General features: G+C 32.7%; 5 protein-coding genes across 6 annotated transcripts; 2 read left to right on the top strand and 3 right to left on the bottom strand.

The window, feature by feature from the left end:
* Positions 1 to 786: 786 nt before the first annotated feature.
* Positions 787 to 2,727, bottom strand: LOC105166766 (AAA-ATPase At2g46620). The gene has a single exon (XM_011086242.3). The coding sequence runs from the start codon at positions 2,442 to 2,444 to the stop codon at positions 984 to 986; it is 1,461 nt and encodes a 486-aa protein (XP_011084544.1). The 5' UTR covers positions 2,445 to 2,727; the 3' UTR covers positions 787 to 983.
* Positions 2,728 to 8,029: 5,302 nt separating this feature from the next.
* On the bottom strand, positions 8,030 to 11,721 carry LOC105166921 (uncharacterized). The gene is made up of 5 exons (XM_011086442.3): positions 11,316 to 11,721; positions 10,160 to 10,460; positions 9,184 to 9,342; positions 8,702 to 8,997; positions 8,030 to 8,493 (listed from the first exon to the last, which is right to left on the bottom strand). The coding sequence occupies exons 1-5, from the start codon at positions 11,514 to 11,516 to the stop codon at positions 8,269 to 8,271; spliced, it is 1,182 nt and encodes a 393-aa protein (XP_011084744.2). The 5' UTR covers positions 11,517 to 11,721; the 3' UTR covers positions 8,030 to 8,268.
* Positions 11,722 to 16,316: 4,595 nt separating this feature from the next.
* On the top strand, positions 16,317 to 20,048 carry YSL3 (YELLOW STRIPE like 3). 2 transcript variants are annotated; one of them, XM_088882735.1, is made up of 8 exons: positions 16,317 to 17,014; positions 17,138 to 17,526; positions 17,651 to 17,823; positions 17,925 to 18,022; positions 18,113 to 18,247; positions 18,351 to 18,522; positions 18,629 to 18,743; positions 18,877 to 20,048. In XM_088882735.1, the coding sequence occupies exons 2-8, from the start codon at positions 17,175 to 17,177 to the stop codon at positions 19,803 to 19,805; spliced, it is 1,974 nt and encodes a 657-aa protein (XP_088738861.1). In that variant the 5' UTR covers positions 16,317 to 17,014; positions 17,138 to 17,174; the 3' UTR covers positions 19,806 to 20,048. The 2 variants fall into 2 exon arrangements, with proteins under 2 accessions (XP_088738861.1, XP_088738860.1); XM_088882734.1 differs by having other exon boundaries at positions 16,323 to 17,014; positions 18,333 to 18,522.
* Positions 18,871 to 20,984, bottom strand: LOC105166922 (uncharacterized). The gene is made up of 2 exons (XM_011086443.2): positions 20,408 to 20,984; positions 18,871 to 19,992 (listed from the first exon to the last, which is right to left on the bottom strand). Exons 1-2 carry the CDS (start codon positions 20,934 to 20,936, stop codon positions 19,901 to 19,903), a joined length of 621 nt encoding a protein of 206 aa, XP_011084745.2. The 5' UTR covers positions 20,937 to 20,984; the 3' UTR covers positions 18,871 to 19,900.
* A 4,179-nt stretch (positions 20,985 to 25,163) lies between these two features.
* On the top strand, positions 25,164 to 27,193 carry LOC105166769 (cytochrome b5). The gene is made up of 4 exons (XM_011086244.3): positions 25,164 to 25,324; positions 25,488 to 25,589; positions 26,608 to 26,674; positions 26,788 to 27,193. The coding sequence occupies exons 2-4, from the start codon at positions 25,503 to 25,505 to the stop codon at positions 27,042 to 27,044; spliced, it is 411 nt and encodes a 136-aa protein (XP_011084546.1). The 5' UTR covers positions 25,164 to 25,324; positions 25,488 to 25,502; the 3' UTR covers positions 27,045 to 27,193.
* The last annotated feature ends 275 nt before the right edge of the window (positions 27,194 to 27,468 follow it).

The raw sequence follows: 27,468 nt of genomic DNA, 5'->3' as shown, positions 1-27,468 counted from the left end.
AGGAGTTCTATGATAATTAGAAGTGGATAGTCTTTGTGAAAGGATTAAAAGTAATAAAAACTAAATTAGATATTATTTGGAGGGAAAAAACAGAACTTCTTGCCCTATGTGACCGTAGCAGGGAGTTTTGAGGCAAAATATAGTGCTTTATCTAAAAGGAAAACTATTAAATCCTAATATTTTATTTTTCATAATTTATTTTCCTGAAAAGATTATGAAATATTTTGCAATTGTTTAATAAGTATTAAACCATCTCACAAAATATTTTGAAGAAACTTATATACTCTAAATGTAGCTTTTAATACAATAATAAACACTTAACCAATAAATTCTAATAAAAATTTGCACGTGTACATTACATGTAGAAGCGTAGCATAATCACAAATTGTTGTCCTAATAATTAAGGACTTAAGATCAACTATTTTTTACACCTACGACGTAGGTTCAAATGCTCGATAAAGTGTTTGATAATATTAAACGTACATTCTATCTTGTATTGATTATCACGTTGGTTAGATTTTGATTGTCAACGACTATAAGTCAATTGTATAAAGCCTAACAAACACATAGATATTAATGACAATAAGTCAATGATAAAGACTCTAACAAATACATGATACAAGCGGAATCCTCCTTGACTGACATGTTTGTGAAGCGCCACCCTTATTTTTTCATTTTTATTTAAAGAAAAACATAATATGTAAAATAGCATTTGATCATAAAATAATGGACACATAGCACATCTCATGTACTAAGTTATGCAATTAATTATTGTAAATTAAACAATTAACAAAAAAAGCTTAGAGACTTTTTTCAGAAATGTACAAGTATATGCTATGGTGTAATCTTTTACAAGTCAATCTAATAATTTCAAAGACCCAAAAAGCAACATCTGAAAAAATGAAATCATCTACACCAGTAAAAAATAACAAAAAGAGGCTTCCAATTATCGGAGCCCCGAATTCAATTCAATAAAACCCGATTCAATTATCATGAATATGGACCGAACCCGAATTTTCCCTTTCAACGGGTTCAACATCAAATTTGTCCAACGAAGCCTTTCTACTACTCCTCGACTTCAAAAATCCGTAAAAATTCTTGATCTCCTTCATAGGATGAATCCCGTTTTGCCCTTCCTTACCTGACTCCTCCGTTTCATCCACAACCCGTCCAGACCCGGACCCACTCAGCCGTCTCCTGACCCTACCCGCAAGGTCGGTTTGCAGTGCCGTGATGACGGTTTTCAATGCCCGGCTCGGTGAACCCCGGTTCGATATCATGATCTCGCAAATCTCGGCCGGACTCAGAGTCGCCCCGGTTTGGAAGATCTCCTCCACTTGCGGAAACAATTTGTGATCTTTCAATCCTAAATGACTGCTGGCTAAACTTTTGAACGCGGTAAAATCGCAGAGGGGGAAGTTGATGTGCACGTCGATTCTGCCGGGGCGTAGAAGGCACGCGCCGACGTTTTCCTTACTGTTCATGGTGAAAATCATCACTCTCTCTTCGCCGCAGCAGGAGAATATTCCGTCCATGAAGTTCAGGATTCCCGACAAGCTGACCGCCGATGATTTTTCGGCCAGGTAGCGGTCCAGATCCTCGATCACGAGTATGGACTTTTTTGTTGTTTGGAGGAGGAGGTAGTTCAGATCGGCGTCGTTTTCTACTTTGTGCAGATTGATTTCGTAAATGTCGTAGCTCAGGAACTTCGCCATTGCAGCTATGAATGTGGATTTACCCGTACCCCCTGACCCGTACAACAAATAGCTTCTCTTCCAAACACGGCCTAAGCGGTGGTAATACTGCCTGGATTTCAAAAAATTCTCCAAATCGGATTTGATTCTAGTCTTCAGATCCGCGTCCATGACGATGGTTTCCATCGTCGCTGGATGGGTGAACGACGTCGATCTCCACCGTCCATCTCTCTGCAGTCCGTTCTCTACGTTGACGTACAGTCTCACCTCTTTCCTCTTCTGCTCAATCTCGTCAAACACTTGATGAATATGTTGCAAATAGGGAACTAAAATCCTGCGTTTGTCGTTCTTTCTGATCTTCAGAACGAGCGACTTAACGCCCTTTTCCTCGCAGTTCTCGATCTTCCAGCACACTCTCGCGCCGAGGAAGTGATCGGCGATAGTTTGATTCTCGTCGAGAATCAGATTGATTTCAGTGGACTTAGAGCCGGAGAAGAGGTTCGCGAATTCGGAATCTTCAACGCAAGGTAGAGAATTAAGGTACGTGTAAACCTTTCGGTAGAGTTGATTTTCCTGCATGTTTTCGTTGAATTTCGGCACCCTGTAGAACTGGTATACATAGGATTTTCCTTCCAAGAACTGCCAGCCCCTTTTCAAGGAATGTATTAAGCTTGTTTTGGCCAAAAATCTGAAAACCACAATCAGGAAAACGATGGAGAAAACCAGTAAAGCGAGATTTGCGAGAAACATGATGGTTTTGGAGGTGAGAATTAGTGGAGTAAAGGCAAAACCGAAAAGGGTCTCCGATTAATTGAAAAGATTATGGGCAGAATGATTGATCAAGTGATGAGAGTCTGGGAAGCAAAGGAATCGAAGGTGGGAATCATTGGCATTAAAGATGGATCACGATGAATTTATTTTATCTTTTCGGGTTTGTAGTAGGGGAAAATAAACTAGTTATCAAGTTTGAAGGAGGAATGTTGAAAGGGTCTATCTAAATGGTCTGGTGGATTTTGGATTGAATTTTGTGGAAAAAAAAAATAATCGCCGTCACACGGCAACTGCTGGATTTGTGCTTATTCAAATATTTTAGGTTAAGGAGAGGGAGTAGTCTCGTGTGTGTGAATTTTCTGATGCACATGTAGCTGTTTTTCCGTGACTGGGTTTAGTGTGTGCTTGACAATGGAAAAGGCTTAACATAATTTTATTGACAATCAGTCAATATAGACATGCATCAAGATCCTTTTATTAATTCGAAATTTGTGATTTTTTTTACATAAAGGTAGTTTCACTGTACTTTCTTGCCATATTTGATGTAATTATACATAATTTTTATGTAATTTAAAAAATTACATTTAGTACTTGTTATATTTATTATTATCAAATAAATATATCCAGCTTTTATTTAAATATTGAATTTATTGATATTAGCAAAAAAGTTGAATAAAAATCATATTTACTCTCGATTGACTTGCTACTTATTACAAATTAAATAAATTTCTTTTGTTGGATCATAAAAGATTTATCTATGTGTAATAAACCAATCGGGGTAATTTTCATTCAACTTTTTTACTAATATCAATAAATTTGGTAATTTTAACTAAAGGAATAATCTATTTATTAGATAAAAATAAATGTTAGATAACTAGATTGGATTTTTCAAGTCATATAAAATTTACGTATAATTATATCAAATTTTTCAGAAAAGATGGTGTAATTATTAAAAAAAAAAAAAATCTCAAATCACTCTAAATAGTTAACTATTTGTGTCGGTCGCCTAATATACTTTTATGATTAACTAAAAAATATAACTGTTGTTATAGGAAATAAAATATTAGTACTAAATATTTTTTTGCAACATATGAGCAATTCCAGTGAGGACATTCCATGTAAAATTGTAGTTCAAATCAAATTTAATTACACGTAATTATTAAACCAATCATATCTAAATAGAATTTACTTTTCATATTAATTGATCGGATAGGTGAAATCCAATGTAGCCAAGAAGTCATGGTACAATAATACACTCTCAAATCAAGTTAATGGCAATGATGAATGTCATTATGGTGGGTGGACTTAAATATAATATTGAAAAATTGTATATCTACAATTATAATTTGCAGAACGCCTAGTGTAGGAAATTAAGTTTAAGGTTTTCTTTTACAATAGTTGTGATTGCTTGTGATTTTATCTTAAAAAAAAGTTGAGACAGAACTAATGAGTTTAGTTGAAATGAGATTTTTATTAGGTATATGATCGGATTTAAAATAAAAGTGCAATGATGATAGTTTATGTGATGGGTAAAAGGTGTTAGATAAAAAGAAAAAATGTAGTTCATATGTGATTTGATATATCTTTCGTAAGAGCAGTGAAATGAGTTTTGAAATATATAATATCATATATATATATGTATATATATACTTTTTCAGGCATAGTTAGATGCTTTTAAAAAAAGAAATTAGTATTATATCGAATTACTGATACAAATAATAGATTATAATAACTTTCGATTCAACCAATATATTAAGATGTTTGTAAATAAATCGTGATAATTCGCATCAAGTGAAACAAATACCCACATGTTTAGTGGAACTAAAACTTGTTTATAGGACCTTAAACTTAACCACAATCATTAGATTAAAACATCATTAGTTAGATGCTTTTGATTTATTAGTCAACATTTAAGCGGATTTTGGGTTTGCTAAGTCAAAGATCTAGGTAATTAATTTACTACTAGCCACTTTTTAGCATATATGTATATATATATATATATGTGTGTGTGTGTGTGTGTGTTTCTGTCTGCATTATTTTCTTGAGTAGAGACAATATAGAGTGTAGAAATAGTGGGTGTTGGGGTTTGGAGTAGCAGTGATAGTTTAACTGTATCTTGATTCTTTTGTTGGGGTAGCGTCACAAGCCTAACACCTATTTCATGTTCCAAATATTAGAGTCTGCCTGTTGTTTTCTGAAAGCAATTGTCCATTTCATTTTTCCGGATGGGCCTTTAATTCTCACCCTAATTTTGTAAATCAAGAAAAAAAGCTGAAGATATTCCATTAGTCTTTTATATTTTGTAATTGGCGTGGAATATTTTCATTACATTATATTACATGCCCAGATACTAAAAGGAAAGGAATGATTACATCTAAATTCATTGATCTATGTTTTGTTTACACAAACTACCATTTTTTTATGCATAATTACAAAAATCATCATTGACAATCATAAAATAAGAATAGTTTGTGTATTAATGTTGATATTATTGCAAGGTGTATGTGCAATTATTAAGAACAGAAGTGACATGTAAATGACACTGATGTTTATATTGAAATGTATATATAATCATCCAAAAAGTAGAAATGATTTGAATAAACAAATAATAAATTAGAGGATGTAAACATAATTATCCTAAAAGTAAATTAAAGATGAAGGAAAGAAGAAAGTCTTTTAGGAGTCCCTTTTTAGAAATAAAAAAAAAAGGTGGTTATCATAATTGCAACTTTATCCCTTGTGTTGGGCTAAATTACTTTGACTCCAAGGAGGGGGCAATTAGTTTTGGACATGTTGGTTGTTGGTTACCCCAGTTCAAACTTTTTGAATATAGTTTTGGAGTGCGATTGTCGACCAATTCAAATTCAACCCCCCACCCACCCTTTCCGCTTCATTGCTCCTTCCTCGGTTTGACCGCGGAATAAAAGGAAATGTGATGAAACCGCCGAGTGTGTTTCTTCAATTAACATGTTTTGGTTGGACTGATGGTTTCTATCAAAATATTGGTATTAACGCCTTTCCATTCACATTTTCTTTTCATTGTATACGTGATTAATATGTTATAGTTTAATCTACCAACGAATTTGATTCATTGTATGTGATTTACATTTTCTTTTCATTGTTTATAAAAACACTAAAAATTTCAAAAAAAAAAAAAAAGAGAAAAGCAAAAGAATAGAAGATAAACAAATACACGCATCGTTTCTTTTTGGCCTTGGTGCTCGCGCATCCTAATTATAGAAATGCCCATAATCTTTCTTTTAAAAATAGAGATTTTAGTACTTTTGTACATAATTGAATTCAAACATGGCTTCATCAGAAAAACAAATCTTACTCTTAGTAGCATTGTAAATAAGCAGCAAGAAAAGCAACAACCATAACCACCACAAAGCAAAATGCAAAAGAACATGAAGCAAATCAAGAACCATAATGCAATTGAAGTTGATGAATGAATAAGAATACATTAATAAAATTTGAGAGAAGTTGGGGTAACCTACTTTAACTTTTGTGATTGAAAAAGGAGGAATTTGTGTGTGGAGGTATGAGCTTCAAAGCTCATCATTTGACTATATTTCTAGACGAGTACCAACAACTTCTGTTTGTCACTTGTCAACTTCAACACTCAAATAACAGCTCCACTCAAATCACAACACATTGTCAATTCCATAACTCTCAAGCAAAATGCACATCATATCTGACGTGAAAGGATTTTTTTTTTTTTTTAAAGTTTAATTAGTTTACTGGAAGGTAACTTAATAATTTGGTATGAGAACTGTCATAAATAATGCACATTGTCATTTATGCCCTCTTTAAAATAGTTAATTATTTTGGTGAAAGAAAACAATAATGGAATTATATAAAAATAAAGGGCAAATTATGTAAAAAGCCAAATAAAACATCCACTTTAGACGCAAAAAAGGGTTTGCTTTTATAATTAGTATAGTCAGATTACTTTTCAGGTTAAATCATACCTATCAGTCTTAAAATTTGACATTATTAGGAATAATCTTAATTTAAAAATTGCAAATACCCCTTATATGTAAAATAATTATGTAGTATAGACGATGATGTTGACATTATTACTTAACCATTACTGTTTTTTTTTTTTTAGAGTTTGAAAAATGTATTTAAAAATAAGGGGTGAGTGAAATAAAGAATTCATAAGGCATATTAGTCCATAAAAATATTTTATTTTTTTCTAAAAAGTATAAAAATTATTATTTCATAATCTAAAAGAATATTTGATAATTTCACCACAAAATTAGATGAAAATCTAATGAAGACTAACAAAATGAAGCTTATTGTTAGACAAATGTTAAAATTAGAGGAGCATTTATAATTTTTTAAATGATAAGATAGTTATGTTAAAAGCATTAAGATGATGTAATTTGTCTTAAAGATATTCAACAATGTGTATATATATTCTGCAAATGTCATCTATCCACGTATTCTAATTTTCTTTTTTGCATGATATCTCGGGTTGAGGAGCGGATTAACTCTTCTTCTTCTTTTTTTTTTTTTAATTATTTAAATCTATTTTTTTATTTTTTCTAAAAAAAAGTCCATAGCTTTTTGAAGTTATAAAAAGAAAAACGTGTTTGAAATGTATTTGACACCCCGTCTGTCATGTTCAATATCGTATTTTCTCTTATTATTATTTTCTATGTTTGAATAAAAAAAATGTCATGTCTGATACGTATTTAAAACGTTAATATATTCAGTACGTGTCAGATATAATATTACATAATTTTTTAAAGTATTTACATATTATAGTTAAAATAAAATGCCTTAATTATGAAGGCAGGAGTCATGCTTGGGGACGTCACCACATCAGACATCCGATGTCAAAGGTGGGACAACCACAAATCATGGTCATCATCATTGATTAAAACCCAAAGGTAAGGTAATAGTTATAATACTGCTCCCATTAATAATTTGGAGGCCACATCTGACAAAATTTAAATACTGCAGCACCCCTAATTTTATAAAAACACTATGTAAGAAGTTATTTTTAAAGTAAACTTTTAGCATCTTACAACTTAAAAAATATTTTATAGGATATATGAACTCATGAAAATATTTTCAATAAGCTGAGGCAAACACCCTCTTAATTAGGAGTTGATATGCATTTCTTCTTGCTAAAACCGAAAAGATGATTTTAAAAGTTAACGCTGCATTTGAACAATGTGTAGACTTCACTCAAATTGTTGACAAACACATTAATCATAGTTTACCACACTCAAATTCTTTATAATGAAAGTTAATTAATTAAACTCATTATAACTATCCAACTGAAAAAATCTAATCACGACAACACGCTCATTTCATCAAAATCAATGCCCAACACATGCCTAATCCAGGTTGTTTGAAGGTGGTGTGCGGGGACTGTCAGTATTATACCAGTCGGGCTGCAAGGGAAGTCGCTCTGTGGTGGTTGGAAAGCCGAGTGAAGCATTTTTCTAGCTAATATGGCTAATCAGTCGCGCAATGTAAGCCAAGCTCACTAGTGAAGTATGAATGAAAACATATAAAATGAAGTTTTGGCATTATCGATTCACAATCCATTTGAATAAATACTTGCTTGGATAAGATGGTATGAGCTGGGAATCGATAATCGCCAAGCAGAATCAAAATCCTCGAGTTGTCCCAAGATGATGAGCAGGTCAACAAAAAGTGAACAATTTTGTAGATCCTACAGCAATATTTCTAACCAAATATACTGGAAAGTAATCACAAGCACTTGGTTACGCTTCATTAAACAAGCAACAGGCCTAGTGCAGAGATATGAGAAAGTACATGGAAATTAAGTATCTTGGGCTTCCGATTGAAGGTTCAAAATTTGGGAAACGACAAGTTTAGATAGCTCACTGATCGCAGCTTGGACCTGATAATCATCCGAATCTCTTTGCCGTGACCATCCTGATGATTGTTGCAAGCTTAATCTACTATATTCACTAGCAGCAACCTTCGTCTTGGTGGTTGTAGCAATGACTCTCTCCAAATCTGCCTGTGATAATGGCCTTGGCTCCTAAAGATAAAGATCAGAAGAAAACCAACATGATGAGTAAATCTCGACATATGGGCCTCTTTGTGACTTGATGCATTCATGTATCACCAACAAGCACCAATATATAACTGAACATCTCTGCAATATATCTAGAGGCTCGATTACTGCTGAAGGCAATTGAACTGTAAAGATGGTGCACAAACAAGAAAGAAAGAGATAAAATAATGACCTTAGACGGTTTTCCAGCTTTCTCATCATTAAGCAAGTCCCGGATGGGGAAGTACGCAGCCTTTTTGCAGAGCTCAAGAAGATCTGAACCAGTGTAACCATCGCATAGAGCAGCTATGTGGTCATAATCAATGCCATCTTCAACCTTCTCATCCTTTAATATAACCTTCAGTATTGCAACCCTCTCCTTACGATCAGGTATCCCAATTTCAAATGCCTGAGGAAGTCGCCGAAGAATTGCTTCATCAAGTTCTGATGGACGATTGGTAGCAGCAAGCACCATGACCCGAGCATCTTCTGCATGAATAAAAACATGGCATTAACAGAAAGACCTTATCTAGCATAGTAATCAATGAAATTTGGACATGTTGGAATCACCAGAACTACTCTCTAACTTTCAGAATTAAACTAACACTTATTACATAGCAGAAACAAGGGGGAAAGAAAAGAAAAATCCTCCAGAGAGATCAACAGAAAACTTACGGTCAGTGGTGAAACCATCCCACAAAGCCATAAATTCAGTCTTCATGTTTGTTAGTGCTTCATGGTCAGTAGACTTGCGCTGGCCCAAAAAACTGTCCACTTCATCGATGAAAATAATAGCTGGCTGGAGTTTGTAGGCCAAGCTGAAAACAGCAGCCACTGCATATGAAATGAAACAAAAGAAATCATTACAAGAAACAGGAGATCTTAGAAACCCCTATATTCAAATCTTACAGGCACAAACTATCACTAGAAGTTCAAGTGAGGGACATGTGGTAAAGACATATACAAAAAGATGAAATAGCCAATAGATAGGATGAAGGAAGAAAAAATCACTATATTCTTTTCACTTTCCCTTTCAGGAGCATAAGAATAAGTTCAGTAGTAGTAGGAGATATTATTTTGAAAGAGAAGCAAAAGGATGAAACTGAAAAGACATTATTTTAGTGAACCAAAAAACAATCTGATACCATTAAACAAAAGGAGTTTGAAAACATTCAACTTGAATCAGAAACAATATAAATTATTAAATTAGTTAAATGAGCAGGCAATTAACCCAGCATACTTCAACCAACGAATTGAGAATCCCTCCATCTTTATACACTTGAAGATTAATATTAAATCAGTCAAAGAAACTAAATTGAACCAAGACAGCAGACTTGTGTCAACAATAAACAGAACTCCGCGGCATCCATTTAAAAGCAAGTCTTACAAAGACAAAGCCAAAAGCCCTGAAACAGACAACATCCCAATGCAACCCCCACCCAGGCCCATTCTTCTTCCATTTCAAACAAAAAACAAATAGCAATTAAATGTACGACTCAGAACTATCAGATACACAATTGCATCATTCATAACCATTAATACACTGAAGGGAAAGACTTTCTGCATCTCTTTTTATACTCTGAATAAACATGATGCAATAGGTGGTGTAAGAGGGAGAAAGCACTTTACAAGATGAATGAAGTATGAGCACCTAGTTTCTGTGCGTCGCCAAACCATTTGCTCATTAAATTGGATATTCTCACGTTAATAAAAACCGCCCCTGATTCTTTTGCGATAGCTTTGGCAAGCATTGTCTTCCCAGTGCCAGGTGGCCCATATAACAAAACCCCTTTTTGTGGACCAAGAAGCTTCCCATGAGCAAATAGCTCAGGTCTTCGTAGAGGAAGAATCACTAGTTCGTACAATGCTTGTTTAATGGCATCCAATCCCCCAATTGAGTCAAATTTCACATCTATATGGTCCGGATTGACAACATCACAGGCTATAACATCCTACAAAAATTTGAAACAGATGAATCATAAGCACAACAGGCATACACCTAAAGATATCTGGCATTAAAATAAAGCTTAAATTTACAGTGAGGATGAACCTTTTCCTCACCAACCAGATCCAATATGTTAAAATTTAGCTCTTGAGCATAAAACGGTTATTTCAATTGTCAGGATAAGTTATGAGCAATTGGATGGGAACATAAAAGGCAACATTATATTACCTATGTGGCTTCTATATCCCATACTCATTTCACATGGCAACTTTGAGGAAAATATGCACAAAATTAACCCGAGCTAAAACTCGGCAAATTGCACTATTATATTTAGTTAGACCACAATTAGAGGCAGCCGTAACGCAACTCCAAAAATCAAGGTTCCGTTGTTTCATGGTTCTAAAAACAATATAATATAGCAAGCTTAAACCAAGCCAACTCTACTGCATACTTATAGCTTCACTTGCATCATGTCATCCAAAATTTCAGGCCACCATATTCTTCTTAATTATTTCGAAAGAAGCTTACCCCGAAAACATCATTACCAAATCTAAAACAAGAATGCCCCCAGCCAAAACCACATGAAACTTGCCATTGCATTGAAAGTGCAACCTCCTAGTAAATACTAAACCATATAGTTCAAATTGAATTATTGCTAAAATAGTCATCACAACCAAAACTGTTAATTTTTGCGTTGCCTTTCTTACGGAACTCAAACCACATACACCACAAAAAACATATATTATTTGCCAATACGTACGAAATTAAACAATAAAAAAATTCAAAGCAAAACAGAGCAAAATAACAAAAAGCATAAGATAAATATATCCAACAATACAAAAGAGAATCCAAATAATAAAACCTCATAAGGATTGGTTTGAATGAGAGGTCGGCCTAAACGCTTAGCAATTTCCTTCTTGTGCTCTATGGCTTTCTTCGCTGCTTCGCGGTTAGGGTCGAGATGCTTCAGCCCCACGAACAGCACCAAACAGCTCAGAGCGGCGCTCGCCGCGTACAGGATCAGCTCTTGTACGAATTTCGTCTCTCCTGAACCGCTCCTCATCTTTTTTTGAATTTTTCCAAAATTTTTCTGTCAATTTTTGTTTTGCTTTTCTGTAGATTTTTTGTAATCTTGCTAGATTTTGGAGGTTTGGGGATTGGAATTTAGAATGGCTAAATGCAGTGGAAACTTTTGGAGGCCACGAGACGACGCGAGAGGAAGTTTCGCGGTTTATTTACGGACTTACCCTTTCGTGGTTTATGGCAGGATTTGACGGCGCCGTCGTCTTTCCTTTAAGTTTAGCTTCTGTTTCTTGGGCTGTTTATGTGGCTCAATAACCAATGGGCTCGTACATGTTCCAGGCCCGATGGGCTCGTACATGTTCCAGGCCCAATGGGCTCGTACATGTTCTAAAACTATGTCGCCAACGTGCCCAATTCTTAGTATTGAGTAATCTTCGTATCACTACTTTGTCCACACATCACCTGCGCGCGGACCAATAACATGCAAGGATAATTACATTTATATTCCCTGACCTTTGATTTATTCATACAAATTACTCTTATCTTTTGTATAATTACAGAAATTATTTCTGATAATAAAAAAATATAAGTAATTTAATATAATAATGCTAACACTATTAGAGTGTGTTTATAATTTTACAAAAAAGTACGGAGCGGTTTATGTAAGTGATAATGATATTTTGATAAGAATATGCGTAATTATCTAAAAGATAGGGATGGTTTATATAAACAGATCATAACTCAAGGGTGTAAATATAATTATCCCTAATGTATAATAGCAATTTATGGCACACTTTATATGCATATAAATTTTATAATATTATTTAAAGAAATTTTTATTATTTAATAAAATATATACAAGATAATAAATTTATACTAAATTTACAAGAAAATGGTGTAAAAATAAACTATCAAAAAATAGTAGATAAGTGAAAAGTTAAATGAATAAATTAAAATTTAAAAAAAAAATACCCTCCATTATTATATAAGTATAGATAATAAATGATATAATTAATCAAACACCTTAATGCAATAGGCCATCTCCAAAAAGATGTTTTTGTAGGCATAAAAAAGTTAACAATTATCATAAGTAGTACAGAAAGTAGAATAGTGTGTATTGCCAATGTTGTACTACTATCTAACCTACACATGCCTAACATCCCTTCTATATTGTGAATTAGGCAACTTTTGTATTTATCACCAATTTGATAATTCTGAAAATATCTAGAGAATAATTGCATTTTTTTCAATAGAAGAAGGATTGTGCTTGGATAATGTGTATCCATCAGGTTTCTTATAATTGACTTACTGTAGTAAAAAATATAAGGTATAATCATTGAAAATCATACACAGGTCAAGATGTATGTTTAGCCTCACCAAAAAACATTGTCAATAATTCAAACTTATATAGTAAGTGCAACAATATCAGTAACCACAACGATTAGTGGTAGAAAAAACAGTTACGTCGTCTTTAAGATAGTTATTTACATTAATAGTAAAATTTGATTTTCAAGCTTGGTTTGATTAAAATGTCACCTCACTTGCGTCATGGATTATCTTTCATGATTTTTCTACTTTTAAAATAATTTTCATCCTATCCAATTAAAAATATATATTTGTGTTGATTTTGTTAAAAGTATATTTACTGAAAATAGTGAAAATAATAATAATTAATATTCAGAAGAGAAATTCTAAACAATTTTTTTAAAATTATATTATCAGCGTAAATAATTAACATGATTGAAAGGTATAATCACTTTTTGGTATCTACATTATCATATTAAAAATATTCTCTAATTTTAGGATCATTAAATATTGGGGTTGAGATTTGAGACAAGAAGAATAATATTAATGCATGTGCTCAATAATAATACCATAAATTCATAAAAAATTAAAAGAAAATGGAGTTCTAATATTTATTTTTATAACACATGAAAAATAGTAATAAATAGGTGATGATATATAATATTAATAAGAGTATCCCGCGAGATGCAATAATTATAAATATTTTCTGAAATTACCAGTCGTCTGATAAACATCCTCTATAATGGGCTGTAACAAATTAATGATTACTTGTTAGACGGTCGTTAATTCAATAAAGGTATTTGTAATTTGTCAAATAACGAAAATATATTTATAATTATATCAAATTTTAAAACAACCCGTTATAATTTACCCAATTAGTTAGAACGCATGTATGGGATAAAGAAATCAACGGACAATCTTGGTCCTACTAGTGAAAGTGAAGATCCGAATAGAAAAGGTAGGGCTAAAAACATTCATAGTTGGAGGGGTCGTGACAATTCTAGTTACAGTAATGTCGATCATTTATTTGGCGTCAAAGACATTCGGAATTTCAGCTCTGATGATACTTTTTTAGTTAGGGATAGTAATGGAGACTATTATTCTATCTATTTTTATTATGAATATTGTTTTTGTTATCTTCTTATATTTAAAACAGTATATTCTCAAGAAATTTCCATCATTCATTTATAATTTACTCGAAAATAGTATATATTCTAAAGACAAACAAGTGGATGTTCCTTTCCTTTCGTGTCAATGTGAAATTATTGAGCCCATTATTCTCAATGACCTATCTCTATCTCAACTCTATAATTATACATTTATTTTTATAAGACTAAATTAATACTTTTGTCTATATATATATATATATATTGTTCCTTCTGAAATAACCTTTTTTTATTTTTTTTTCAAAAGATTAAAATGATAGGTGGAATTAAACTCGTTGCGCCTGCTCCAACTAAGACAACTCAACCGTCATAAAACGTCTTTTTCGACAAAGCACATGAAATATTGCCCGATTTAAGATGGTGTTTGGATGATCTTATAAGTTCTTTATTTTAAAATAATATTTACTATATTATAAGCTCTAGAAATATTTAAAAAAATAAAATAAAATGTATGAGCTTATAAAATATTTTAAATAAATTTAGCTAAATACCCTTTTAGTCGTCACCCAACGACACACCAGAAATAAATGCTACCTCTGTTGAATCAAATATTATAAATGGGAGTTATATGTTTTCTATAAAATTCAAACTATGGAACATTCAAATAAAAGATTAATGATTTAAACACAATAAATTAGAATAATACCACAAGAAGACTGATAAGTAAAGCAATTTGCAACTTGCATTTGGGTTTATTGCTTTGGATCATAATCACATGGATATATTCCCACATGCCCACAATCACTTGATTTTATTGAAAAAATAATTATATTTAATTATACTCCCTAATTCATGATCTATTTACACAAACCACTCATATTTTTTACATAATTTACAGAAACAACCCCTAGTAGCTAAAAAATATAGATAGTTTGTGTAATGATATCGATGTTTTTGGAAGGTGTATGCTGTCATTTTTAAAAAGTATGGATGATTTGCGTAAACGATGTTGACGTTTCTGATAAATTATATATAATTCTTTAAAAAATATGAATAATTTGTATAAATAAACCATAAACGAGGTATGTATAAATAATTATCCTATTTGTTTTTGTGGCTTCCTAATTATGATTTACGAGTCTTGATTAATGTAAAAAAATACATTTGATTAAGGTGAATATATTAAAATATCTAAATAAATATAATATGAAGTGGGACGAGGGGTTAGCTAAAACTCATTCCCACAAGCTGGAACTTAAATATATATAAAAAATATAAAAAGAACAACTGAATGAAACGCGGGCATAAAGCAAGAAAACGACACATTTAAAAGGCGTGAAGTAAACAGAAAACGACCACCCGATTCTCACGGGACCTTCATTTATTTTATTTTTATTTTTGTTATTATAAAGTAATTAGATAATTTTAATTTTAATCATCGCCAAAAATATATACAAAAATTATAAATTGCTTATAAGTATTTATAGATCAATGTTTTAATATAATTTTCATATTAGAGAATAAAACGAACACATATATAGACTTGTTCGTTTTTCATTTTCAAAAAGACCATTTTCACTTTAATATTATATCAACTTATGAAATCGTGTTTGTTTGCATTTTTTTTTTAAATAAGATTGGTTATTACATCGTTTAGTACATTTAAATTTAAATATTAAATTATTATTTTAAAATAAATAAATATATTAAAAGTAAATAAAGAGAAGACACTACTATAAAAAATAGACAATGCATCCACATTTATAAAACTCGAACACACAATCTCATAGTTGTGGGACCGTGTTTGTTTAAGCATCTGAAATCAACCATAAATTTAAAAAATTTCATTCTATCACATCTTTTTTGTATTAAAAATTTCAAACTATCATATTTTTTTTTGGTACAAAACATTAATATAAAATATTTTAATTCAAACACATTTTTCATTCTATCATGTCTTTTTGTGAAAAATAAATTATATTCTTATCTTTTACAAATATTGAATACAAAAATAAAATTTTGCTCGGAAATACTAAATTTGAAAATTGAGAAGGAAAACAAAACAAAAAAAAAAAGGCACTTTTATATATAAAAAGAAAATCGTTTTTTAAGGACGGAATTCGATTTATTTGCACAAATTTTTTATTTAAATTAGATTTGATTGAACTAAACAAATTATATAATAAATATATTATATTTATTATATAATTAATTATTATTTGTAATTAAAATTAATTATTATAATTTATTTATCGTATAATTAATTCAATTTTTTGATCTATCAATAAGTGTTGTTCCGCGTTAGCTTTTCCTTTATTTTGTCTGCAAAGGCAAAAAAGTTCCAAGGCTTTTGTTAGCGCTAAGGTCTCCATTTCCTTATTCTCACCATCCAATCCCAGTAATAAATTCCAGATTTATATGTCTCTGATGTCAATAATTCAGAAACTGGTCCAAGTTTTTATATCCCATGTTTCAACCACACGCCTCCGCAGAATACACACACACAATGAGAAAAGTACACACTACACACCCTTTATTTCAAAGCTATCTCTCCTTTGATGCACAGACTTTGTACTGCCAAAAAGCGAGCAATTCTTACTTCAGCCCAGTTTTCAACAGCAAAATGTGATTCATTTTTCGTGCTTAAAAGGAAAAAAGTGGTTTTAATTTAGAGGGTAAAGGGAGGTCAACGAGAAGGGAGAAAGGAGGGGAGAGTATTGATTTTCAGCCCACCATCTGTCAAGAGAACTGGGATCTTCTTGATTTCTTTTTGCAGTACAAAGGAGACAGTGATGTTTGCGTTTTGTACTACTGAGTAGTACATTCCTAACAGTCTTTCAAGATTTTCAACGTGGGGTGGGTAAGCAATTTGTGGAAAGTCCTCTGCTTTATATCTTGGACCATTCCTCAGCTTGTTCATGCTAAGTGCAATTCCTGAATTGTGATTTATGGAGGTGGGGTTTGGAGCAAATCCACTTGGTGTCTGGGGAATTTGGATTGGGCAGTTGTAGCCTTTGAGGAATTGGAAAAACTCGCTGGGTTTGTGTTTTTTTTCTTGAAGAGTTTTGAGAGAGAGAGAAGCATTTGTGGGTTTCATCCAATTCAAGGGAGAAAATTATCTGGGCAGGTAAAAGGAATCAGGAAGATTCTGTTAAATGAATCATGTAGTATATATATTATGTTATCCATTCATCTACAGTGGAAATTTCTGTTTCATGATTGATGGTGAAATTTTCTGATGTGATTACAGTTTGACCTGATCAGGGGTAGTGATCTGTTGGCCAAAAATGGGCACCAGTGATAGTGAAGAAACAATTCAGAGGGACGATTTGGAAGAAATGAGCCATCAGCAGGAGGATCTGAAGAGGATCCCTCCTTGGAAAGAACAAATAACAATCAGGGGAATAATAGCAAGTATACTGATTGGAATCATATACAGTATCATAGTAATGAAGCTCAATCTCACAACTGGCCTTGTCCCGAACCTCAATGTCTCAGCTGCTCTTCTTGCTTATGTGTTCATCAGAACATGGACAAAGCTTCTCCAAAAGGCTAATGTTGTCTCAACTCCTTTTACCAGACAGGAGAATACAATTATTCAGACTTGTGCTGTTGCTTGCTACAGCATAGCTGTGGGAGGTCAGAGAACTTGAATTCTTGTAAATAGTTTTGATGGGCTCTTTTGTTCTTGAATGTTTGATTTCTTTTGGGGTTTTGTTGTTGATTTCAGATGTTTTTTTTCTTGATTGAATGGGATTATCAGGTGGATTTGGGTCTTATTTGTTGGGATTGAACAAGAGGACGTATGAGCAGGCAGGATTTGACACAGAGGGGAATTCACCTGGGAGTTATAAAGAACCTGGGCTTGATTGGATGATTGGCTTTCTTTTTGTTGTTAGTTTTGTTGGATTGTTGGCTTTGGTTCCTCTCAGAAAGGTATATATATGTGCGTGTGTGTTGCTAAAGAATATGTTGTGGCTTTCATTGGGAGTTTTTCTGTCTGTTTCTTAGTTCTAATGCATACATTTTCTGGGCAGATTATGATAATAGATTACAAATTACCTTATCCAAGTGGAACTGCAACTGCTGTTCTGATCAATGGATTTCACACTAGTAAAGGAGACAAGATGGCGAAGTAGGCAGTTTTCGTTCTTCAGATGATGAATCCTTTAATTTTTCTTTGATGGGAATGACTTAAAATTTCTTCGTACTGTTCATGTTTCAGGAAACAGGTCCATGGATTCATGAAGTTCTTCTCACTCAGTTTCATATGGAGTTTCTTCCAATGGTTCTACTCGGGTGGAGTGCAATGTGGATTCATCAACTTCCCCACGTTCGGGTTGAGAGCGTGGAAACAAACGTGCGTTCATAAAGTTTTCGTTTCTCATTTCTCAATATGACGATTTTCCATTCACAACTAATGCAAAAAATATTGAATTCTGCAGATTTTACTTTGATTTCAGCATGACTTACGTAGGAGCAGGAATGATCTGCTCCCACCTCGTGAACTTGTCTTTGCTTGTTGGAGCCGTGCTTTCTTGGGGCGTTATGTGGCCGCTGATAAGTGAGAAGAAGGGAGATTGGTTCGCAAAGGACATCAAAGAAAGCAGCATGAAGAGTTTGAATGGTTACAAGGTCTATTGAGACAAAAAATTCTTCACGTAGTCAAAAACAACTCAGTTATGGGTTAATCATCCGCTTTGATTCCAAATTGAAGTAAAGGGTTTGTTTCTATCTGCAGGTTTTCATTTCCATCGCTCTTATTCTAGGTGACGGTCTGTACAATTTTCTCAAGACTCTGTTTTTTACCGTCAGAAGCATGTATTCTACATTCAACAAGAAGAACCTCAAAGCAGGTAAATATGCAACTTTGTTGTATGCTTATAAGTCCCTTTCTGAAGTAAATCATCTTTACCTGCTCAATAGGCAAATTCCTTCAAGTTGTGTGGTATAACTTTGTTGCTGACATAAAAGTTACTGGCATTTCAGATAACACCACTCAAACCTTAGACGATCTTCAACGGAATGAAGTGTTTATAAGAGAGAGCATTCCAATGTGGCTGGCATGCACTGGTTACATGTTTTTCTCAATTATTTCCATAATCGTCATCCCAATCATGTTTCCTCAGCTCAAGTGGTACTATGTGCTTGTCGCCTACATGCTCGCTCCATCTCTAAGCTTCTGCAACGCTTATGGTGCTGGCCTGACTGACATGAACATGGCATACAACTATGGCAAAGTTGCCCTCTTTGTGCTTGCTGCTTTGGCTGGAAAAGACAACGGGGTCGTTGCCGGACTCATTGGGTGTGGTCTCATAAAGTCTATTGTCTCCATATCCTCCGATTTGATGCACGATTTCAAAACCGGCCACCTCACCCTAACATCGCCTAGATCAATGCTCATCAGCCAGGCATTCGGGACGGCCATCGGCTGCATAGTGGCGCCTCTCTCATTCTTCCTCTTTTACAAGGCGTTTGACGTGGGAAACCCCGATGGGGACTACAAAGCCCCATATGCACTCATCTACAGAAACATGGCAATCCTTGGAGTCGAAGGCTTCTCTGCTCTACCCCACCATTGCTTGCAGCTCTGCTACGGGTTTTTTGCGTTTGCCGTATTGGCCAATCTGTTGAGAGATGTCGGCCCAGAGAAATACGGCAAATGGGTTCCCCTTCCAATGGCTATGGCCGTGCCGTTTCTTGTGGGAGCTTACTTTGCAATCGATATGTGTGTGGGGAGTTTGGTTGTATATATTTGGCATAAAATTGATAGCAGAAAGGCAGGTCTGATGATCCCAGCGGTTGCTTCAGGTTTGATCTGTGGCGATGGGCTGTGGATTCTGCCTTCCTCCATTCTTGCTTTGGCCAAGATCAACCCGCCAATCTGCATGAGCTTCTTGCCTACAGCTAGCACGTGAGAAAACCAAACCATAAAAGTAGTCTGTAGTAGCAAAGATGTAACTGTTATGAATTAAGACATACAGTTTTGACATGTAAAGAAATTGGGGAAGGATCAGAATATCCTTACATTTTCAGGAACAAGAATGCAGTTGTTGTAAGACAAAGTGCCAAAACCTGTGATAGTGCTGAATTGTAGCTCCGAAGCTTGGGAGGGATAGACACGAAATATATGCAAAAATCGGTAAAACAAATTATATCTACATATTATTTTGCATCATACATATGAATATTTCTTTCCAACAGAATAAACACCCAATTTACACAGGAAACTAAGGAAAATGAAATAGTATCATACTGAGAAATCAACAGAGTAGTAAAATCAGACATTTGAAATTACCAAAATATTTTTATATGAAGACATTAGAATTGAATTTCAGTATCTGCAGATATCCGGAATTGGCGATCACCTAATAATATTAGGCGTTCGCCAAAGAAAAAAACACTCAAAATTACAACAGAAGAAATTCAATATCTTTATTAAATTCTTTTGTGTGTGTGTGTGTTTTTGGGTCTACCCTCTTTTTCAAAAATTTTGTTTTCATCAATCACTCAATGAGACCTGTTTTTTGGAAAACAGCGTTGCGCACTCTGCATAAATCCCTCCCTTTCAACGTTCTCCCGGCGCCTTCAAAAACGGAGGAAGTCACGTGCGATCTGGCCACGATCACGTGAGGTGGAATCATCTTCTCTTCCTCTTTCTCCCCATCTTTATCCTCCACCTCATCGAACCTCCACAGATTGCGCTTGCTGTAACTCTCTCGATGTCTCTCCGGCCACACAGGAACATTCACCGGCGCCGACTGGCGGAATTTTGGGGAAGCATTCGGAGGCCGTGCATTCGCAGGCATCATCTTCGAGGCTCGGCGCATTGGTGGGAGATGGTGGTCTTCCAGGGCGGCAGAAAGTCCGGACCGAATAGGACTGAATCGATGGCGATGACGGCGGCGGTGGGGCGACGGCGGGGAAGCGGAGGGGAAGAAGGACCAAACAATGTCGCCTTCGTGGAGCTCGAACGGCGAGGAGTCGGAGGCGGGTTGTTTGAGGAAGCGGAGAGTGGAGGAGGAACAGGAGGGGTTGTCGTTGCCCATGGTCGTTGTCTGAGTGTTTTGGCCAACAAATCCGTGGTGAAGAAGAATTCAGACTTCTTCTCAAATGCATTTATATATAATCAAATCCTCCAAATAAAAAAAATAATAATAATAATAATCCCTTAAAATTCAGCGCCTACAATTTTTATATTAAATTTTATCTCTTGAATATACCATCCAAAGATTATTTATTTATTATTGTAATAAAAAAAAGATTATAATTTTATCAATTTGTTTAAACCAATACTGAGGAACTACTAATTTTCAACCCAAAATGAGAAGTAACTAAGTGTCAGGTTGTTTCTTGATTATCAAATACTATTATTTTAAATATTTAAATTTATTTTTTAAATAAAATTTAAATAATTTTAATTTTTATTAAATTTATTAAAATACCTTTTAAACTTTCTCAAATCACTATCACATAATTGATAACTAACTTATCAATAAAATTTAATTATTTATAAGTTTTGAATATTTTCGCACACACATTCCGTTGTATGCCGCTAGTATTAATAAATAAAAATTATACCTGATTCAAATATTATAAAATATAAAAAAAAATGAGTAATTGATAGATAGTTCAAATTTAATATGATAATAATTAATTAAAAATATTATTAGGTGTAAAACTGGCTAATTTATCTAAAAAACTATAAATATTTTGGATAAAGATACATACCTTACATTATCTAAATTTGAATAAAAAAAAATAAAAGATGAATTACCCAAAAGTGTGATTTCTTATTTGCGCAAAATAAAATACAAAAAGACCATCCGAATATGAAAACATATATTAAATAGTTTCGACGTTTCAGTTTTATTATACATACACACATCACAAATGTATCTATTATATTTCTTTTATTGGGAACATTTGAAAATAAGATAAACTTTTTAAAATTAGCTTTTCGTCCTAAAAGATATTATATAACGTTCAAAGTAATAACATCACACTATTAACTTCTAAACACTATTTTGAGTTGAAAATTTTCATATTTAAAAGTTTATTTGCAATAGGTGTGTTTTTGATTCTTGGGCTTGTTGGTTATGCATTAACGATTACTTGAGCTTGGATTCTTTATGTAATTCGGCCGTGAAAAAGCGTTATCAATTAAATTTGTATTATCAGGATGCGATTCAACACGTTTTACACTAAAAATTCCTCCAAAAAAAAAAATCCCCCTTCTTCTCAAATGAAGGTGGGTATTTATATTACTACAAAATTACGCTATTTATGGTAGGTGAAGAAAAAATACTGTTTCGTCTTTTACATAGCCAGAATTGATTTACTAAGAGTATTTTCGTAATCTACTGAATTAGATTGGTTTGGTAAGTTTTGTCTAAAAACTTTCCTTCCTTGTCTTTATAATGCAATTTGATTTCCCTCCATCAACGTAATTATAATTTATATCCGAAATATTTGTAATCAAATCCAACAAATTACATATGATAAACCTAAAAGTGCTAGACATTTTAAAAAGTGTTAAACATTTCTAACACTTTTAGCTTTTTATTTATTTGAATATAGTTATACATTTATTTTTAGAAAAAAAAAAAGCAATATTGAAAGCATGCGCATTTAATAATAAAGAAGAAATGTATAAAGGAGGTAGGTACAGTATTATAAATAATATAGCCCAAAGGATTAGCCATCCTTTAATGTTCTCTCAAATATAACTCCACTACCTCCTTACCCTATCTTTTCTAAGATAATCACTATGATTAATTTATTACTTTAAAAGAAAAAAAAAAGAGTTAGATGGACATTGATTAATTATACCTACTGCGTACCCCTCCACATTTAATTTAATTCCACCAACCAAATTTCTAATGCATTCAAAATTGGGTATCCAACTCTAGAAAATTGGCATACATTTTATACCCATATTATAAATGAACAAAGTCAATTCAAATATTCCCTCCCTTCAATTTTCAATATTTACACATCATCACCCTTCTTTTGCTTTACCAAATACACTATTGTATCCACTAAAATTTAAATCAAATGGTATATTTACACACACACACATATATATATATATATACTAGTTATTGTGGCATGTTGTTCTTACATGTATATAATAAATAATTTTTTAATTTTTAAAATATATTATAAATAAGAATAAATTATATAAATCAACAAATCACATTTATAAAAAAAAAACAAAAAAGAAAGCAAGAAAGAGAAAAAAATCGGTATTATTGACCCAACAAGAAAATTGGTGTAGTAGTTTTAAAATGACATGAAGTCACTTTTATTAAAAATATATATATATATATAATTTACTAAAATAATCTAATTAAGATTACAATTATCATACTTAAACATAGGTATGACGATGTCAATTAATTTTTATTGTGAGTAAGAAGAATTTTTTTTATATTAATATAGATATAAAAAATAGGGTATTATGACTAGCAATTTAATGATAAAGACTCCGAATTTAATAGCGGAGAATGAATTGGACCATTTTTGGGGCGGCTACCCTACTGCATGGACTTGCAATTTTGTAATTATTATTGCTACTTATATCATTGTTGTTAGGGTTAATACACTTACATCTCTTTTACAATATAAATTTACATTTATACAACTTTCGAGAATTTTCTATTTGTAATTGTACACTTTTTATTAGAATTTGGATGGACTATACTGACACTAGTAAAAAAATTACCTAAATTTATAATTTTACATTTCATTCAATATCCGTATAAATTATTGATGATATGGTTAGTTTTTCAATTCATTAATGACTACTTTTTATCCAGTAAAAATATTTTGAGACTAATATTTTGTTACGGTTACGTTATTTTTGACTCTGTCTATATATTATATTTATCTTTTACAAGTATAAAAATAGTGTTAGGGTATTTTTGTCAATAAATTATAAAGAATACTAAACGAGGGATGAAACTAAAATTTATGTAATTCTTTTTTACTAATATCAGTATTTTTTTTATCCAAATACTAATAAAATGAGTGTAGTTGTAGATAGAAAATTTTTACATGAGATACAAATATAATTTTATAATTTTGAAGGGATGAAAATATAATTAATTGTTATTGTTATCAGTTGTTGTCCTAGTCAAATATGTCACTTAACGAAGTAGTTGGGTTTTCTGTGGGCGGATCCAAAGCGTCAACTCCAATATGTCAATTTTTCTATCCCCTACATAAGTGGTAATGACATGATAATTATATATATATATTGATAAATTAAATAATATATCAATTTGATTAATACATAAAAAAATAATAACATAAATTATAATAATTTTACGTAAAATATATTGGGCTCTTAATCTACTACATTTACTCTTCACATATTATGTACATATTAATAAATTAAATAATATATCAATTCGATCAATATATAAAAAATAATAAAATGAATTATAATAATTTTACATAAAATATGTTGGGCTCTTAATCTACTACATTTACTCCTCACATATTACATTTATTTTTCCTTGACAAGAGCAATAAATACATAATTTTTTCAAAATATCCAAATTCACATTTCATGAACAATATTTGAATAACAATAATGACCAAATAATATAATAGAACAAATTTATAGGGAATGAGAAAAATATCTATATATTTGGTCTAATTTAAACACGTAACATCATTTATAATTGTACTGATTTGAACGTTTGAGAGTTGATTTTTGAGGTCCACAAAACGACTTACAACTACGATCTGTGAATGCAAGTTTTTTTTTCAATTCTAAACCTACAAATTTATTTATTTCCATTTCAAATATTATTAGCATTATTTATTTTTATTTTTAAATAATTATTAATTATATTTGTGCAGATGTTGGTGGTATTAGAGGGTGTTACAATAACTGCCGTGTTTGTTATGTGAATGAATTATAGAAAAATGTGTAAGTTAAATATTCATAAAAATGAAAAGCGTTTGGAAACAAAAATTAAAAGTAAAAAAAAATTAAAGTTGAGTGTTTGAAAAAGTAGCTAAAAAGTATTTACAATTTCATGAATAATTTGCAGAAATTGGTAGAAAACTGATTATAACTTGTGATTCAAATTAATTTAATACAACAATTCAAAAATAAAAACTATAAAGTAGAAATACTCTTTTGAGTTTATGTGGAAAAAGGTGAAAGAAGAAAAGTGAATGGGGTCAAAATTCGAATTCTAAAGAAAAAACAAAACAAGCGAAAAATGGGAAGCCTACAAGAGGTCAGGTCTGTAATATTTGCCAAGTATGTGGACCAAATCGCAAGGGAGCCAAATCTGGCGAACTATATATGAATTCGATTTCGGTAGACTCGATGCACTTTCTTTGATTGCTAAAAGTGGTGGGTGAAAGCAGCGTAGAAAGAGAAAGTCTCAGATTTCGTTTTTCATTTTTCTCTCTCGTAAGCTTTTCTGATCGGAATCTCTACTTATAGATTCCTCCTTTTGTTCTCCACATAATTCTCGATTTTTGTCTATTTTTTGCCTTCTGTTGGATGCTATATTCGGCGGAATTTGCTTTGGTTAACATTTTGATTTTAGATTTGTTTTTATCTCTTTTTGTAGTTGTGAGGTGGAAAAATGGCGTCAGATCCGAAAGTCCACACGTTCGAGGAGGTTGCGAAGCATAATAAGACTAAGGATTGTTGGCTGATTATCAGTGGAAAGGTTCAGATCTTATATTTTACTTTTCTTAATCGGGAAGAGAACTTGTTTTATACTTTTAGCTGTTTGAAATTTTACTCTATTGTGCTTAACTTGTGTTGTGATCTCGATTTTGTATTACGTTTATTGATTTTTAGTTGCGCGTGGTGAATTTCATTGTGTCCTTGTATAGATTTTGGTATGGTTTGATTGAAGCCTTACAAGTCTAAAATACTCTATAAATTGGAGTGAAGTCTTTATCAGTTCTGTTTACTCGAGTTCAATTGTATGAATCCATGTTTTCAGTAAGGAACTTGGTGTTGGTTGCGGATTATATCTCGATCATAAAGAGAACATGCATGCTCAAATTATGTTCATTTCAGTAGTTTGAAAATGAGATTTTATGATTGTTTAGTTTCAAGCCTTGGCTCTGCTATGTAGTTAATGACTTAAAAATTCCTTAATGAACACGTGCAATGTTATTTTTCTTATGATTGTTGCTGAGAGAGAGGTTCACAGAAGCTCAAGCACGAGTGAAACATCTGAACAAATTTAGTGTGAAGAATTCCTTCACTGAAAGCTCAATCTAAGCCTACTTTTGCAATCTTACCTTTCAACTCACTATACTTGCTGACCGAATAACCTCCAGCAGTTGAACACTTCCACATATTTGTTTACATGTATTGGGTATCTGAACTGAAAATTATTTAATTTGAATATACATCTTCTGAAAGCGAAGTTTACAACCTTTGTGTGGCAGCATGATGTAGTGGTTTAGTAAACCATAGGCACTGGGGCTATATTATAGAGGGACTGCCTTGATTTCTAACCGTTGGGTCACTATTAATATTCTTTTGGAACTTGTCACTTGGTAAGAATTTTTTAATGAATGAAACTATGCTTCATTTGGATAAGGAAATGTGTGCAGTCCGAGTTCTGTACTGAACTCTTGTGGTCGTGATCTTTTGGGTCCTTCTTCTATTCTTTTTCCTCTCAAATGATATCCAATGAGGACATTGTTTAAGTAAATTTATGTTTGCAGGTTTATGATGTAACTCCATTCATGGATGATCACCCTGGAGGTGATGAAGTATTGCTATCTGCAACTGGTAATAATTGTTCTACATTTCTCCTTCTGGTAGCATTATTACTACATCCAAAGTGAATGCATATAATTGGAGACACTATTAAGATCATATCATAATCTGTTTTAACTGCACAGGAAAAGATGCAACAAACGACTTTGAAGATGTTGGCCACAGTGATTCTGCTAGGGAGATGATGGACAAATATTACATTGGGGAGATCGACATGGCAACGGTTCCCCTTAAACGCGCATACACACCTCCTCAACAAGCACATTACAATCCAGATAAGACTCCGGAGTTTGTGATCAAGATTTTGCAGTTCCTCGTCCCTCTTCTGATCTTGGGGTTGGCATTTGCAGTTCGACACTACACCAAAGAGAAAGAGAAATGAGCACCTAGAATTAGGATCTTTACCTTATTATGGTCATTTTATCTTGTTTAAGAAGTTGAGTTGAATGGACAAAATTGTTCCCCATTTAAGCTATCAAATTTGTGGATGCTGAAATTCTTGATGAGTTGCCTGTTTGGTCCATTTGTCTACTTCAGTGCTCTAATGAGGCTTTTACCTGATCACCCTGATGCTTGTCCTTGTTCTCTAATGCTTTGTCCGAACAGACTTCTCCGTGTTTATTTAATTTAAATGTTTTTCATGAACAATGGTTCATATTTGTTTCCAAGTTGTAGAATTTTATGCTAAGTTCCTCAATTAGTTTTAGACTTTAAGTTGGCCTTTCTTACGCGCCCGACCTCACAATCACCACTTCCCATCGTTTGTTGTTGTGCATCTTTCCTTACTTGCTGATATTTGTATTTTG

Source organism: Sesamum indicum, linkage group LG7 (genome assembly GCF_026168435.1).
Source record: "Sesamum indicum cultivar Baizhima isolate 11 linkage group LG7, ASM2616843v1, whole genome shotgun sequence".
Taxonomy (NCBI): domain Eukaryota; kingdom Viridiplantae; phylum Streptophyta; class Magnoliopsida; order Lamiales; family Pedaliaceae; genus Sesamum; species Sesamum indicum.
The sequence above is the reverse complement of the archived record's forward strand: the minus strand, read 5'-3'. Positions and strand labels throughout refer to the sequence as shown.

Excerpts from the sequence above, each read along its gene's own strand:
- LOC105166766 (XM_011086242.3), bottom strand. The coding sequence starts at position 2,444 with ATGTTTCTCGCAAATCTCGCTTTACTGGTTTTCTCCATCGTTTTCCTG.
- LOC105166922 (XM_011086443.2), bottom strand. The coding sequence starts at position 20,936 with ATGGGCAACGACAACCCCTCCTGTTCCTCCTCCACTCTCCGCTTCCTC. Across the intron at positions 19,993-20,407 it reads CGCTGTTTTCCAAAAAACAG|CTTCGGAGCTACAATTCAGC; the intron begins GTCTCATTGAGT and ends ATCCCTCCCAAG.
- LOC105166921 (XM_011086442.3), bottom strand. The coding sequence starts at position 11,516 with ATGAGGAGCGGTTCAGGAGAGACGAAATTCGTACAAGAGCTGATCCTG. Across the intron at positions 10,461-11,315 it reads TTCAAACCAATCCTTATGAG|GATGTTATAGCCTGTGATGT; the intron begins GTTTTATTATTT and ends AAATTTTTGTAG. Across the intron at positions 8,998-9,183 it reads GGATGGTTTCACCACTGACC|AAGATGCTCGGGTCATGGTG; the intron begins GTAAGTTTTCTG and ends TTATTCATGCAG.
- YSL3 (XM_088882734.1), top strand. The coding sequence starts at position 17,175 with ATGGGCACCAGTGATAGTGAAGAAACAATTCAGAGGGACGATTTGGAA. Across the intron at positions 17,527-17,650 it reads CTACAGCATAGCTGTGGGAG|GTGGATTTGGGTCTTATTTG; the intron begins GTCAGAGAACTT and ends TGGGATTATCAG. Across the intron at positions 17,824-17,924 it reads CTTTGGTTCCTCTCAGAAAG|ATTATGATAATAGATTACAA; the intron begins GTATATATATGT and ends TTTTCTGGGCAG.
- LOC105166769 (XM_011086244.3), top strand. The coding sequence starts at position 25,503 with ATGGCGTCAGATCCGAAAGTCCACACGTTCGAGGAGGTTGCGAAGCAT. Across the intron at positions 25,590-26,607 it reads GGCTGATTATCAGTGGAAAG|GTTTATGATGTAACTCCATT; the intron begins GTTCAGATCTTA and ends TTATGTTTGCAG. Across the intron at positions 26,675-26,787 it reads AGTATTGCTATCTGCAACTG|GAAAAGATGCAACAAACGAC; the intron begins GTAATAATTGTT and ends TTAACTGCACAG.